Source organism: Carassius gibelio, chromosome A9, assembly GCF_023724105.1.
Source record: "Carassius gibelio isolate Cgi1373 ecotype wild population from Czech Republic chromosome A9, carGib1.2-hapl.c, whole genome shotgun sequence".
Classification (NCBI taxonomy): domain Eukaryota; kingdom Metazoa; phylum Chordata; class Actinopteri; order Cypriniformes; family Cyprinidae; genus Carassius; species Carassius gibelio.
The window spans coordinates 14,118,723-14,132,576 of NC_068379.1; the positions used below are offsets into that span (position 1 = coordinate 14,118,723).

The 13,854-nt window shown below is 36.6% G+C and overlaps 1 protein-coding gene across 1 annotated transcript; it reads left to right on the forward strand.

Moving 5' to 3' along the window:
* The first annotated feature begins 1,102 nt into the window (after positions 1-1,102).
* spopla (speckle type BTB/POZ protein like a) lies at positions 1,103-12,578 on the forward strand. Its single transcript, XM_052605782.1, has 12 exons — positions 1,103-1,265; positions 1,904-2,028; positions 2,646-2,782; positions 5,272-5,393; positions 5,472-5,623; positions 5,771-5,898; positions 9,179-9,356; positions 9,757-9,812; positions 9,910-10,032; positions 10,530-10,672; positions 10,771-10,824; positions 11,295-12,578. Exons 3-12 carry the CDS (start codon positions 2,705-2,707, stop codon positions 11,437-11,439), a joined length of 1,179 nt encoding a protein of 392 aa, XP_052461742.1. The 5' UTR covers positions 1,103-1,265; positions 1,904-2,028; positions 2,646-2,704; the 3' UTR covers positions 11,440-12,578.
* The last annotated feature ends 1,276 nt before the right edge of the window (positions 12,579-13,854 follow it).

The window sequence follows — 13,854 nt, forward strand, 5'->3', positions numbered from 1 at the left end:
TGATACACGTTATGACGCACATTACCAAAATTATTATATTCACAATGTATAACCAAAATTGTGTTATAAACTATATTGTATATAAGAAAATAAAGGTTTTTACTGGCATTGATGGTTCCCGAAGAAACCTTTAACATCCATGGAACATTTTCAGTTACAAAAAAGGCTCTTTAAACACTTTATAAAAATAAAGTTTATATAAAATGTAGTTTTTACAAGAACCAATTTGGTTCCCTATAAGCCCTTTTCCGTGAACAGTTCTTAAAAGAAACATAGTGGCACTCTCAGAAAAGAGTGCCACTCTTTTTTTTTTTTTTTTTTACAAGTGTCACATGTTTAAAATTATACTATTTATTAAAACATAACACATTTCTGCCGTTCCACAAATTATTATTATTATTGTTTTTTTTTTATGTTTTACATTTTAATGATTGCTGAAAAGTGAAATGGCAGGTTACATTACATAAAGTGCGACAACATACTTGTATAAATAAATGTTAATAAGTCATGTAAAGCCTTTGATTTGAATATTATGCATTCTTAGGGCAAACCGTAATGAAAGGTAAGTGTAATAATGGAAATAATAACATTTTCAAGAGAAGATAGCTACTTCATAGGAATATTGATCTAATTTCTTTCCCTAATGACTTGTTGTGTTTCCCCCAAAATACATGATAAGCATAATGTTTGTCCTGGTGTCCTTTACAAAGGACAAAATGTCTATGCCTGGTTCCCAGGAGGATATTTGGAGTGGATAAATTGAAGACTGGGGAGTGGATAGCCTAACGTTACATGTTAAAACGTCGTTGTGCGGAAGTGTTTCTTTTCTCAACGCTTGCCATTTTGAGCCAATCACAACTGACTAATGGTAAGCGCTGAGAGATCATTTTCCAAGTTTCCTCAAGTTTAACAAACATGATATACGCTTCCACCATATTTAGTTCTATGGAAAAATATGTATATTATAAAGTAGTAACATCCCTGCGCTCTATCTCGGGTACAAGTTAATCTGTAAAGGACACACATGTGTTGAGGGCCAAGGCGCGCCCCCGCTCGGCGGTTTCACGTACCGCCAGAGGAATGAGTGAAGCGCGTCCACGTCTGCTCTGTGCTGTCGCTTCCTTCATTGGCAGGATAAGCAGCACACTGCAAGCTACTGTGATGGGCTGCTTTTGAAAAGACACAAATACACATCAGTCTTACTTAGATCCACAAGGACCATCCGAACCTTAAATTTAAGAGTATTGACAGAATGACGTGGAAAGGTTTGTGCTTTAACTGATCTACTTTTGTCAGTGTTGTGGATATAGTTTAGCTTGCTAGCCACATAGCCAACTAGCCGACAAGAATCTGACTAGCTCAAACAAAAGACTGGATTCCTTTTGTCCTTAAAAGACTACATTGTTTCATTGATATACTGGGCTTTCAGGTAATGATATGTAGCCAGTGAAGAATCAAACGTTGGAAGCCGACCACACAATTATTTTCATAAGATTTGGTGTTTGGGTTATGGCTAACCAGTTTCTTTTTTGCCATGTTGACCAAGCCCAGAAAACATTCTGATTTAAACATCTGCATATAACTGAACAACACCAAAAAAAAAAAAAAAAATCTGATAATATCATAATGACAGTCTAGAGTTAAATCAGTGTTGTTCAGAACAGAAGTCACATACAGTAGCTGTGAATGTGTGTCATTTTATATATATATATATATATATATATATATATATATAGATATAAATATAGATATAGATATAGATATATAACTTACAAATGTAATTTCAGTTGATATTTTTCATGATAATCATGAGTACTGATACAAGTACTGATCTAAATTAATGCTTAAGTGAGGATTGATGGCAAAGTTTAATCATATGAAATCTATGTGTTTATATTCACAGGTTGGGATGAAGAGCTCTTGGATCATGCTGTAAAGTCTCAGTAAAACACAAACTCGTTTCTTCAGTTTTACCTGATACATGTGTACAATGGCATCGAGAAATGAAATTCAAGATTTTTACTAAAGGTTAGGTATCATTTTATCATTTTAACTTCGATTTTGTTCTACAAGGTTTTATTTATTTATTTTGTGTGTGTTTGGTTAAGAGTGAAATATAGTGAGGTGGATTTGTCTGTTGGTTTACCAAAATACAACTAATGTGCCCTTGACTATACCTTGTCAACAAGGGCAAGTTCAGACCTGCATTTCAGGCCTGTGCCAACAAGCCATGTAGTCGGTACATTGGACTTAACTGATTCTGATGTTTTTTGGTATCATCAAGAACACCTATATTTAGAGTGCTAGCTTCTCGTAAGCATTTTCATGGGTTTAAGACACATTTTTGAGTTGGTGATCTGTCACACTACTGACTGGATTGTGATGTTGCATGCTTCCGGTGTCATAGGTTTCATAAAGCTTATATTCTTTCATTTCCTTCCTCCACTTTGACACCTAAAAGCTTTTTTTCATCTTTTTATTTTTTTGATAGATTCTGTGCCCTGAGTTGGGGTTAGCAATGTTTCTCACAAAATTGCTTGCTGATGGCAGTCAAAGATTTGATATTTTCAGGTCAAGAGGAGAGGCAGAAATTGCTGCCATTTATTTTTTCTTAAATGATGCCTTTGCTCTGTGTTTCCATAAAGGTTAAGTGGTGAAAGCTTTGGGACTATCAGCGCTTCTTGTAGTGGGGAGAGAGCTGGCCATGTCGGGGGTCCCAACCCCTCCTCCTCCAGGGGAGATGTCCAGTGGGCCTGTGGCTGAGAGCTGGTGCTATACCCAGGTGAGATGGACTGATGGCTCAAGTAGTCATATTCAGACATTGCTAAAGTATTTTAGAAGCTGTTTCTATGGCAGATATCAACTGTGTGATTGTTTATATCATTGCAAAATTAATACAGTAAACTGTATTATCGCACAGCTCTGTACGGGTATGTAAAGTAGAATATATGTTGCACACAACTTCATCAACATAAACAGTTAGCTCATGTGAAGCAATGTATAAATATGTTTATGTACATGTATGTGGTATAGCCTGATTTTTATTTTTATTTTTTTTTATTGCATCACAAAATGTTATTGCCTCATTTTTATATAAAATTGCTTAAACTAATATTAAATTAAATTAAATGTATGCATTTAGCAGACACTTTTATCCAAAGCAACTTACAGTTCATTCAGGCTATCAATTTTTACCTATCATGTGTTCCCGGAGAATCTAACCCCCAATGTTGCGCTTAGTAAGGCAAAGCTCTACCAATTGAGCTACAGGAACACTTATGTCCAAAGTTATCTGCATGCATACAGCATATTCAACTAGGGTGATATGTACAGTAAGTAGAGTTGTTCCGATTCCGATACTAGTATCGGAAATATCTCCGATACCACAACAAATTCTGGCATCGGCATCGGCGAGTACATGAACCCATATACCGATCCGATACCATTTTCTTAAAAAAGACCTAGTTATGACCGCAAGCTTTGCCTAACCGCTGCACGGTTCTTCTTCGCTGCTCAAAATGCATTGAAAACACAGGAAGTTGTGCTGTGTTGCCACAAGCAACCCCTGTTTAGAGCAGCGAAGAAGAAATGAAAACGCGTTAGTAGCCCTTATCTATATATGACTGGATCACTCATCACATTCTAAACTGCCAAAAGACAGTGAAGCCGCTACTATATTATAGATCAGTGGTTAGCAGTATGTCTCTGTAGTACCGGTAGTTACAGACTCTCGAGTATATTCAGTACCGGCAACTGCGTTCAGTCGCTTCCGTGTAAGTCAAAACGCAGGGCTCCAGACAGTAGCCGAATATATACTAGTGTCTGTGAATATTAAACTGCAAAATACTATTTAAATATTACTCCCGCAAAATCTACATCTCTGTGGGTGACTGGCACAGATGCGCGAGAGCTCGCTGTTTTGTAGTCTCTGCTGTGTGTCATGAGGACACGAACGCATAAACCGTCACTTCATGAGAATTTACCGTTTCATTTGAGAATACTGTCATATCATAAACACAGACACTCAAAGATCTTCATGGCAGCCCATTAAAATAAATGTTTGGTTTACATGAGTAAATTGACAATATATAAAGCTACTGTTGTAGCCTACAGTAATAATAATACATCTCTATAATAATAATAATTATGCCTAGATGGTTGCTTGTTTTTTACTTGTTTTTTACTTGTTAGAGATTATCTGATTAATAGATCTTTTTTTATATTCCTAGACTTATTTGTTGCAGTTTTTTTATACAGTTATATTGTAAAACTTAAATACCTTTTTTAGTTTGCAGTGTTAGATTTTTGGCTGCATTTGAAGTTCTTTTTTGCATAAGAAAATAAATAATACTGTCAAATTCATGTTAGATAATAAAAATACTGTAATAAATACAGTAGTTCACCATGTATTTGTTCATGTTTTATTGAGGGATCTGTCTGAAGCACACCATAAAAAAATTCTAGCAATTTACACAGGGCTAGTAGTATATACAGCTGTATATACAGATATACACCCAGGTATCGGATCAGTACTCGGTATCGGCCGATACCCTGAGCCCAGGTATCGGAATCGGTATCGGGAAGAAAAAAAGGGTATCGGAACATCTCTAACAGTAAGCAAACCTTTACTGCTTGATTTCTTGTTTTGTTGCAAAATATAAACTGTTATCACCCAGCACTGATCTGCTAAATAGGACTTTAAGGAATGAAGATATTAAAATATTAAACAAATAAAATTCTGAAAAGCTGCTGTAAAATCATTGTGAATAGCACTATACTAATACATTTGACTTGACCTGAAATTCGACCATTTCTTTAAGTCTTAATATGGCCCTCTGAAATGCCAAGTGTAGCTTGAGCAGATGCATATGTTTTGATCTCTTGCTTGTTATGGTGGTGTGCACAGTTTGATCTAATGGAGGATAGTCAGTGCATTAAAGTAGATAGGGTGACACTCCATTGTGCAAGTGATAATGAAACTCAAGCAGTCATCATAATGTGGTCATGCTGGTTTATCAGATACGGTAAAATGATACTGAGACAAATTTCCTTAGACTTAACCTCAGGCGAAATGAAATGCAAAGTTGAATAGCAGCTATTTAGCTGCTTACAAATGAATCAGATGTTAGTAAAAAGTCACGTGTGAAGTTGAAAGCTGCCTGTTCATTTGTTCGTGTGGCGTTTGCCGTGTTGTTGTCTAGGAATGATGGCACATTGCTTTGTTTGTTGACGGTTATCAGTTTTCACTGATGGTAATCTTTGATCTTGTAGGTCAAGGTAGTGAAATTTTCCTACATGTGGACCATAAACAACTTCAGCTTCTGTCGAGAAGAGATGGGTGAAGTATTGAAGAGCTCTACCTTCTCCTCAGGGCCTAATGATAAGATGAAATGGTGAGGAGCCGATGCATGTGTTTGTGTTTGTGTTATAATGTTTTATGCTCAAAGGTTGACATCTTTGTCTATCTTCAGGTGCCTACGGGTCAATCCGAAGGGACTCGATGATGAAAGTAAAGATTATCTATCGCTGTATTTGCTACTAGTTAGTTGTCCAAAAAGTGAAGTCAGAGCCAAGTTCAAGTTTTCTTTACTGAACGCTAAACGGGAGGAGACAAAAGCTATGGGTAAGAACTTCGTCTTAAAAAAAAGCTTTAATTAGAAATAAAACTATTGGAGTAATGTTGTTTTAAGTCCTGTAACTTAAGTTTGTTATTGGACATTGGATGATTTGGTTTGTAATTTACTTACCCTTACTTCTCTACTCAATGCAGAAAGCCAAAGAGCCTATCGGTTCGTCCAAGGCAAAGACTGGGGCTTCAAAAAATTTATTAGGAGAGATTTTCTGCTTGATGAAGCAAATGGACTGCTACCAGATGATAAACTCACGTTATTTTGTGAGGCAAGTATGCGTTTACTTCATGATCTGTCCAGTTCCTCAAATTCAAACCTTCAATGCATGAATGTATATTGGTTTGGATCAACCCCACATGAGAAATATCTTCTTTTTTTTATTATTAATATGCATTATTTGCATAAGCATTTTTAGGTCTTATGTAGTGTTGTCAAAAGACCCGGTACTTAAATTTAAATGCCACGGTACCAGGTTTCTTTAAGTTCCGGTGGTACTGAGTACCCAGTCAACCTGGTTCTTGACGCATACAGTGCTATGATTTCCGCAACGCAGAAAGCGCGGACTGATCTCAAAATCCAGTCATGAAAATGAAACTTACATTTTAATATGGACAGTCACGGAATTTGTCAAAGTTAGCATAAATTAATCAAATCTCCATATGCACCAGTATCTGTAAATGTTAAGCCGCAAAAGTTGAAATATGAATCCTGCATGTTCTGCACGTCTCTGTGTGAATGAAGAATGGTTTGTTTACTACATAGACTAAAGCGCGTGATGCTTGCAGTAATTTCAGCATCTGCTGTCTCAATGAGGACATAAATACCATATTTTCCGGACTATAAGTCGCACTTTTTTTCATAGTTTTGCTGGTCCTGCGACTTATAGAGCGCTCTATGCTGCCAGAGATGCTGCTCAGTGCTCCTGTAGTCTACACTGAAGACATAGAGCACCCTCTCGCGGCTGTAGATGGTAATATTTTCTCTTGGTTCTAAATAAATGCGATTTATAGTCCAGTGCGACTTATAGTCCGAAAAATACGGTACATAAACAACATTACCAGAACTGTTCTGAGTCACTTAACAAGCATTTTTCTGTTTCATTTGAGTAAAACCAGTGTCAATATAAAAGTTCATTTTTACATCAAGTCATTTTGACAGAAATATGACTATTATTTAGTAGAATGTATGTTATAATGCTACTACTGTTGAAAAAAATTAATAAAACTTTATTTTTTAAAGAAATAAATGACCCAATATTTCGTCCTTGTTTTAAATTTAATAGCAAATCCCCTTTATTTGCCCAAAAAAATAAAATGTTTAAATTTCATTAATTAAGACAAATTAAATTTGGCTGAAACTTGTTTACTGTTTTTCATAATTATATTACTTGTAGAAAAACTTTTGTAAATTAATTGTAATTAGTTGTAAATTAATGAATTTTAATTGTAATTGTAAACAATTGTAAATTAGTATAAATAATGGCATTGGTTTTATTTTTTAGTGATAGTTTTTTTTTTTTTTTTTTTTTTTTTTTAATGAACATTATTTTTGTGTTTTGCTTTGGTACCGAAATTGGTACAGAGAACCATGGATTTTCACTGGTATCGGTACAGAATACTGAAATTTTGGTACCGTGACAACACTAGTGTTATGCAATGATAATCTTCTGTGAATGATGATTTTCTGTGAGGTCAAAATGTGTGCAAGTGATGTTACTGTCCTAACAGTCTGAGTGTTTTAATATGACATTTCTAAGAACTTTACACTTGCATTTTGGACTATTTCTTTTTTTTTTATTATTATTATCTTTATCATCTCAGACGTTCTTAATTGTTTTTGATCCATTTGCAGGACAAATCTTTAAGCATTTGCTTGATCCAGTGTTACCTCTGTCTTTTAGTAACTTTGATGTAGTAATCCGGGTGATTTATTATTGATTTTTTCATAGAACAAATGGAAGCGCAGAGCCTGCTAAATGTTTTTCTCTGAAGTAGATCGCAGATTGAATTTCCTGCACGTAGCATGCTCTGAGTAGCCATTTGACAGCTCGCCCTTCTCTTCAGAGCATAGCAGGATAGAGACGTCACCTAGAGCAATAAATGAAATGGGTTGTCAAATGAATTTACTGTAACACAATTATGAGTCTTGCTTGAAAAATAGCCGACCTGCCTGTTGAGATCCGCTACAGGGTTTAATATTTGCAGGGAAATTAGTAATATCACAAAGCAAAGTTGAAACTAAATGCAAATTGCAGATGATATGTTTTCCCTCATTAATTGGACAGTTTTTGTAGATGATTTTTGCCAGAAAAAACTATTAAACAACTGTAGGATGCTTTCATCAGCAGAGTTTCTGATAGCCGCAGTCGTTTTTCATTTAGCATGAAAGCTTTTTTATTTTTCTCTCTTCATTCACCATTTTGTTCTTTCAACACTCTTGAATATTTTTGTAGCGGTCTAGAATGCTAGTACTTTAAATGTGTGTTAACATTATGTACAGAGACCATATAAATTGTAGCACTAGTCAATTAGTACTTACTTCCTAGACCTGCGTTTTTGCTGTAGTCACATAATTAAAGCATAATTAGGTCATACTTTATCATTTGGCATAACAGACTTTTACACAGTTCAGAGAAGTAATGAATCCTGCAAATAAGACTACATCATATTGGGAATTTTTTTTTTTCTGCGATATGAAATACAGGAATTTTCACCAGATTTGGCAAAAATGTTTTAAATTTTTTTTCTATTATTATCATTCCTATACTAGAAACGTTTCAAACCTCTTTCAGTAACCATTTCAGAAATTTTTCACTTGAATTTTCATAGGCCTCATTCCCATTGCTTTTGACCAAGTGGCAAACTCCCGCTCTCTCCAGTGTAGCCAACACGGAAGTGTTTTAAACTGTAATGCATTGGCTGGCTGCAAAAGAGAGTCAATCCCATAGACTCCCCATGTTAAAATGGCCAACTTTATAGCAGCAGCCTACGGGTGTGACTACGTCCATGTTTTTATTCAGTCTATGCTTAAGACCTATTCAATGAATATAAAATAAAATCATTGTTATGTAATAAAAAAATATTAAACAAAAAAGAAACATTATCATAAAACTAAGAATATGAATGCTAAACATTTTAATTTAATGAAAAAATACTGTATTCAATTTCACACAAACACACAAAATAAGAATACTTAATTCATTTTCAAACCGTAAACCATGAATTATTATTTTTTTTTTTTATGGGTTGCTACTGTTGCGTCAGTTTCAAACTGAAGCTTGGCATCACGTGTTGATTTGCAGACATGCCTGCAGCCCATGAACTCAGCCTATCTGAATTCGATTCACATTAAACCACTTCACTCTGACAGCAAATATTTAATTAAATCAAACGAAGCCATATTGCCATATTGATTTGCAGCCCTAACTGCAAAGTAACGTGCATAAAATGTATATAATAAATAACAGACCGGAATGATGGCTGTTCAGTAAATCACACTGCGTAACCAGACCAAGTGGTTTAATTGGACTTATGATGTGTGTTAATTAGGTAAGTGTTGTCCAGGACTCTGTGAATATCTCCGGACAGTCCAACATGAACATGTTGAAGGTTCCGGAGTGTCAGCTGTCGGATGACCTGGGTAACTTGTGGGAATGCTCACGCTTCACGGACTGCACTCTATATGTGGGAGGGCAGGAGTTCAAAGCCCACAAATCCATCCTGGCAGGTGAGTCTAATCCAGACCCCCAGCCCTGCTGACCACATCAGCTCCATGTCCTCCTCTCATCCCAGCGGCGCTAGCTCAGCACGCACCCACAGAGTTTGTGTGTGGGGAGACAGTTTGTGTGACCTTGGCGGTAGTGTTTTCTCTCTTAATTTTTCAGTATGACAGATCTAGATTCATCACTGAAAATCCACAGTGTGATCCACCGCTAATGTCCTCAAAGGACGACTGGGTTCATGCATGTGACTTCAGGCTTTTTGTTTATTTTTGCTATGTAGATTGACTCACGGGTTAGGAATAATCTAATGAAAACTGGAAACTTGTGTTATTTGTTTTTGACTGTAAACGTATAGCGAGAGATGCTCATATGATGTGACCGACAAATTTATTGCTTTCTCGACAGCGAGGTCACCGGTCTTCAACGCCATGTTTGAACATGAAATGGAAGAGAGTAAAAAGGTATGGATTTGATGCTCTTTATATACTGCAGTATTGGTTTAGTTATGTTTGCTGTTGTGCAGCGTATGAGTTCATAAGCTGTTCTGTTTTCGTGCAGAACCGGGTGGACATCAGCGATGTTGAACCAGAGGTTTTCAAAGAAATGATGGGCTTCATATACACAGGAAAAGCACCAAATTTAGAGAAAATGGCAGATAGTTTATTAGCCGCAGCTGATAAAGTAAGTCTGAAGTTTAATTATTGAATCTTGAAATAATTTTAAACATCTGTTGATGTTTTTTATGTGTGTGTGTCATATTGGGGATACACTACCATTCAAAGGTTTAAGGAGTTTGAAAAATTATTACTTTTATTCAGCAAGGATTAATTAAATCAAAAGTGACAATACGTTTATAATGTTATAAAAGATTTGTTTCAAATAAATGCCAAACTTTCTATTCATCAAAGACTCCTAAAAGAAAAAATTCCCGGTTTTCACAACTGTTTTCTACACTGATAATAAGAAATGTTTCTTGAGCTGCAAATCAGCATTACAGTCATTACTGAAGGATCACATGACACTTAAGACTGGAGTAATGACCAGTTGATCAGTAGATGATTACAAATGTATGGAGGAAAGAAAGTCATACATGTTATTTTTGGGTGAGCTAATGCTTTAAATAGCATCACAAACCATTGAGTGTTGTTCTGCATAAGTAATGTGTGCCGTTTTCTCAGTATGCTCTGGAGCGCTTAAAGGTCATGTGTGAGGAAGCCCTTTGCAACAGCCTCTCGGTGGAGAACGTGGCAGACACCCTCATCCTGGCCGACTTGCACAGCGCAGAGCAGCTCAAAGCACAGGCCATAGATTTTATCAACAGGCAAGCTCCACCAAAGAAACTCTCCTTGATAGATTCCTTCTGCCATAGCTGTTTACCGGCCGGAGAATAAGAGTATTTTTCTTCTATCTTATCCATAGGTGCAGTGTCCTCCGACAGCTGGGCTGTAAAGATGGGAAAAACTGGAATAGCAAGTACGTAATTAGCTGATATTTGTGACACAAGATTAATACCAAGCTCTTATCTGCTCTCTTAGATGCTTTAGAATTCATTGTTTTAGTTTCTGGGCATCCCGGGCTGCTTGGCTGGTACCCATAGTCCGCATATCTCCTGATACCATTTATTAATAGACTCTGACTGTCTGAAACGTCAAGGAAGAGAACATTTCTGCATTATAAACACATCACAAAGTCAGTATTATAGATCCCTGGCGCCCCGCTGATCGTACAGAACAGCAATAACTACTGCATTAGTGCATGCCTATTTGGAGGAAAATGGCTTTTTGTATAAATAGACAGTTGCTTGAGTTTGAATATGCACCATTGAATTGAGCCTCTCTTACCTTATTTTTTTACTCCATTAGACTGGATTAATCCACATTGCTGTTATCGATTTTTAATGTGTCTTGTCCTAATACTGAAACATCTTCACCCTCTCCTGACAGTCACGCCACGGACATAATGGAGACCGCGGGCTGGAAGTCAATGATCCAGTCTCATCCTCACTTAGTGGCGGAGGCTTTCCGTGCGCTCGCGTCAGCGCAGTGCCCCCACTTCGGTCTGCCCAGGAAGCGCCTAAAACAGTCGTGACGATGTTCCTGTTTCTCTCTTGGGCCTGTCCTGGGGCAAAATCCAGAAAACTGCAGAGTTTGACTCTATCCCATTGTCATCCGACCCGACAGCACGGGACTGGGACAGGCTTGACTTCTCAAAGCTGTTCACACCCTTCCTGAGCGATGGGTTCGGCATCTGAGCTTTATTTTGCGAATCTTTCTGTCACTTCAAAACAGCCTTAAACTATCTGCCATGACTCTTGTGTGGAGTATTTGAATTCTCTCAGTTCTACTCTGTGCCTGCCTTGTCCCATGAGACCAGGCCTCTTCCCTGTTGCACTAGTTCCCAAAGTCTCGCTGTTTTATATGGCGCTTCCTAGGAATGCGTCAGGAGTTCAATGCACGGGAAATAGTATATATTCCTAATGTTTAGTTGTGCGACTAGACATTAAATAAATGTTAACACAATGAGTGCAAGGTCATTTCTTTACACTTTTTGAAAAGATAGCTATGCCCCATATTGATGGCACGATTTCTATGTAAAGACACAGTTTAACCATGGGGGGGGGGTACTAGTACTATTCCATATTGTGGGAAAATATGCATTTCAGATATTTGTATTGATGTTTGTAACCTGGAATGATTGTTTGTGTCCTGCCCCTTGACCTGTGATAACATTCAAAGTGTCATCTATTCACAAGTTTACAAATGACTACATTTTTTTTAGACTCGGTAGTGCGGCTTTCCATAAATTGGTCTGCCATATACAGACAAGTAGTTGGAAGTTGTCTGGCCCATAATTCCATTTGTGTAACCTGATTAAAGTAGTCAAGACAATCCATCTTCGAACACACTGTCGTTTGTGATCAGGAAATATTTGGATGCTGAGCATCAGTGTGTGGCATTACGGTGTATCTCATAGGGATGGACTGATGAATGCATGTTTGGGAAGTACAGATGGATTGATTGTCATCGATCTATCAGTTTCGTTTTAGAGCTGTGGTGTTACAGTCGAACTGACAGTGATTTGGACGACTCTCTACATTGTGTCATGCTAGACTGTCTTGTTCTGTTGAAGAACATGTTTTGTGCAGATTCTGGAATTTGTTCCATCTTTTAAAAACAATATTGTCTGCGAGAATGCCTGCATTAACTCATTAAAAAAGTTTTTCAGCATTCAGTGGTGTTATATGTATGATTTATATAATACACTTCCATTCAAAAGTTTGGGGTCAGTAAGATTTTGTATTTTTTTTTTTTAATGAGTACATTATGCTCAAGACCACATAGTATTTTTTTGACCAAAAATACTATAAAAGCAGTAAAAAAGTTTTGTATTTAAAATATATTTTGGAAAGTAATTTATTCCTCTGATGACAAAGCTGAATTTTCGGCATCATTATTCCAGTCTTCAGTGTCATGTGATCCAGAAATCAATCTAATATGCTGATTTGGTGTTCAAGAAACATTTCTTATTAATATTGGATGCAGTTGTATTGCTTTCTTAAGGATACTTTGAATAGAAAGTTCAGAAATACAGCATTTGAAATAGAAATATTTTGTAACATTGTCTTTACCGTCACATTTGATCAGTTTAATGTGTCCTTGTTAATTAAAAGTATTAATTACTGTAAAAACAAAATCTTACTGATCCTACATTTTTTAATGGTATAGAGACATACACATATATACACATTATACATGTATAATGAAATGGCCTCTAAGCTGGCAGTAGCAGTTTTCCAGTTATTAAGTCATCTACCGTTTTTTTTTTTTTAAGTTTATTATAATATTATATAGAGCTAATATAAGGGCAGTTTTATGCTTTTTAAGGGTCTCATCCTAAGGAGTTTGTCATAACGTTTAGTAGGAAGTTAAATGTCATTGCAAAATGTCCAATGTTTTGACATTTTGGTTTGGTTATTTGTGTTTAACACATTTCGAGATGGGGAAAAAAAAAAAGAGGTGATGCAGTGGCAAAAAAGAACATAATAACAACCGGGCATCAAGCTGAAATGCAAATTGCATTTTTGCTAAACATAATAGTCATTTTGTGATTAATTAAACACTGCAGTTTTGTTCTAAACACTATACAGCTTTAGCACAGTTGTTCCTAGTTCTGTAACTGCAGCTGAAGTTGTGGTACTGCGACCACTGTGATCTCTGCAGCAGTCGCAACATATTGCTCTCGCACCCTCCATGATGGGGAAATCAGGGCTAATTAAAGAGCACAGCATGCAGTCTGTAATCCCAGCTATCTAAAACACATCTTTTTCCCGTGCCAACATGCCGCTTCATGCCGACCGTTTTCTGCGCTCCTAGGGAACTCTGTGTTAACATCTCACTATTAGAAAACCTCTCTCTCACTCCTGTCTATATGGAAGACCATTTTTAAGTGCACCACTGAGCTAATGAGACATTGCGGATTCATATAGTTATTTTTTCCATCATA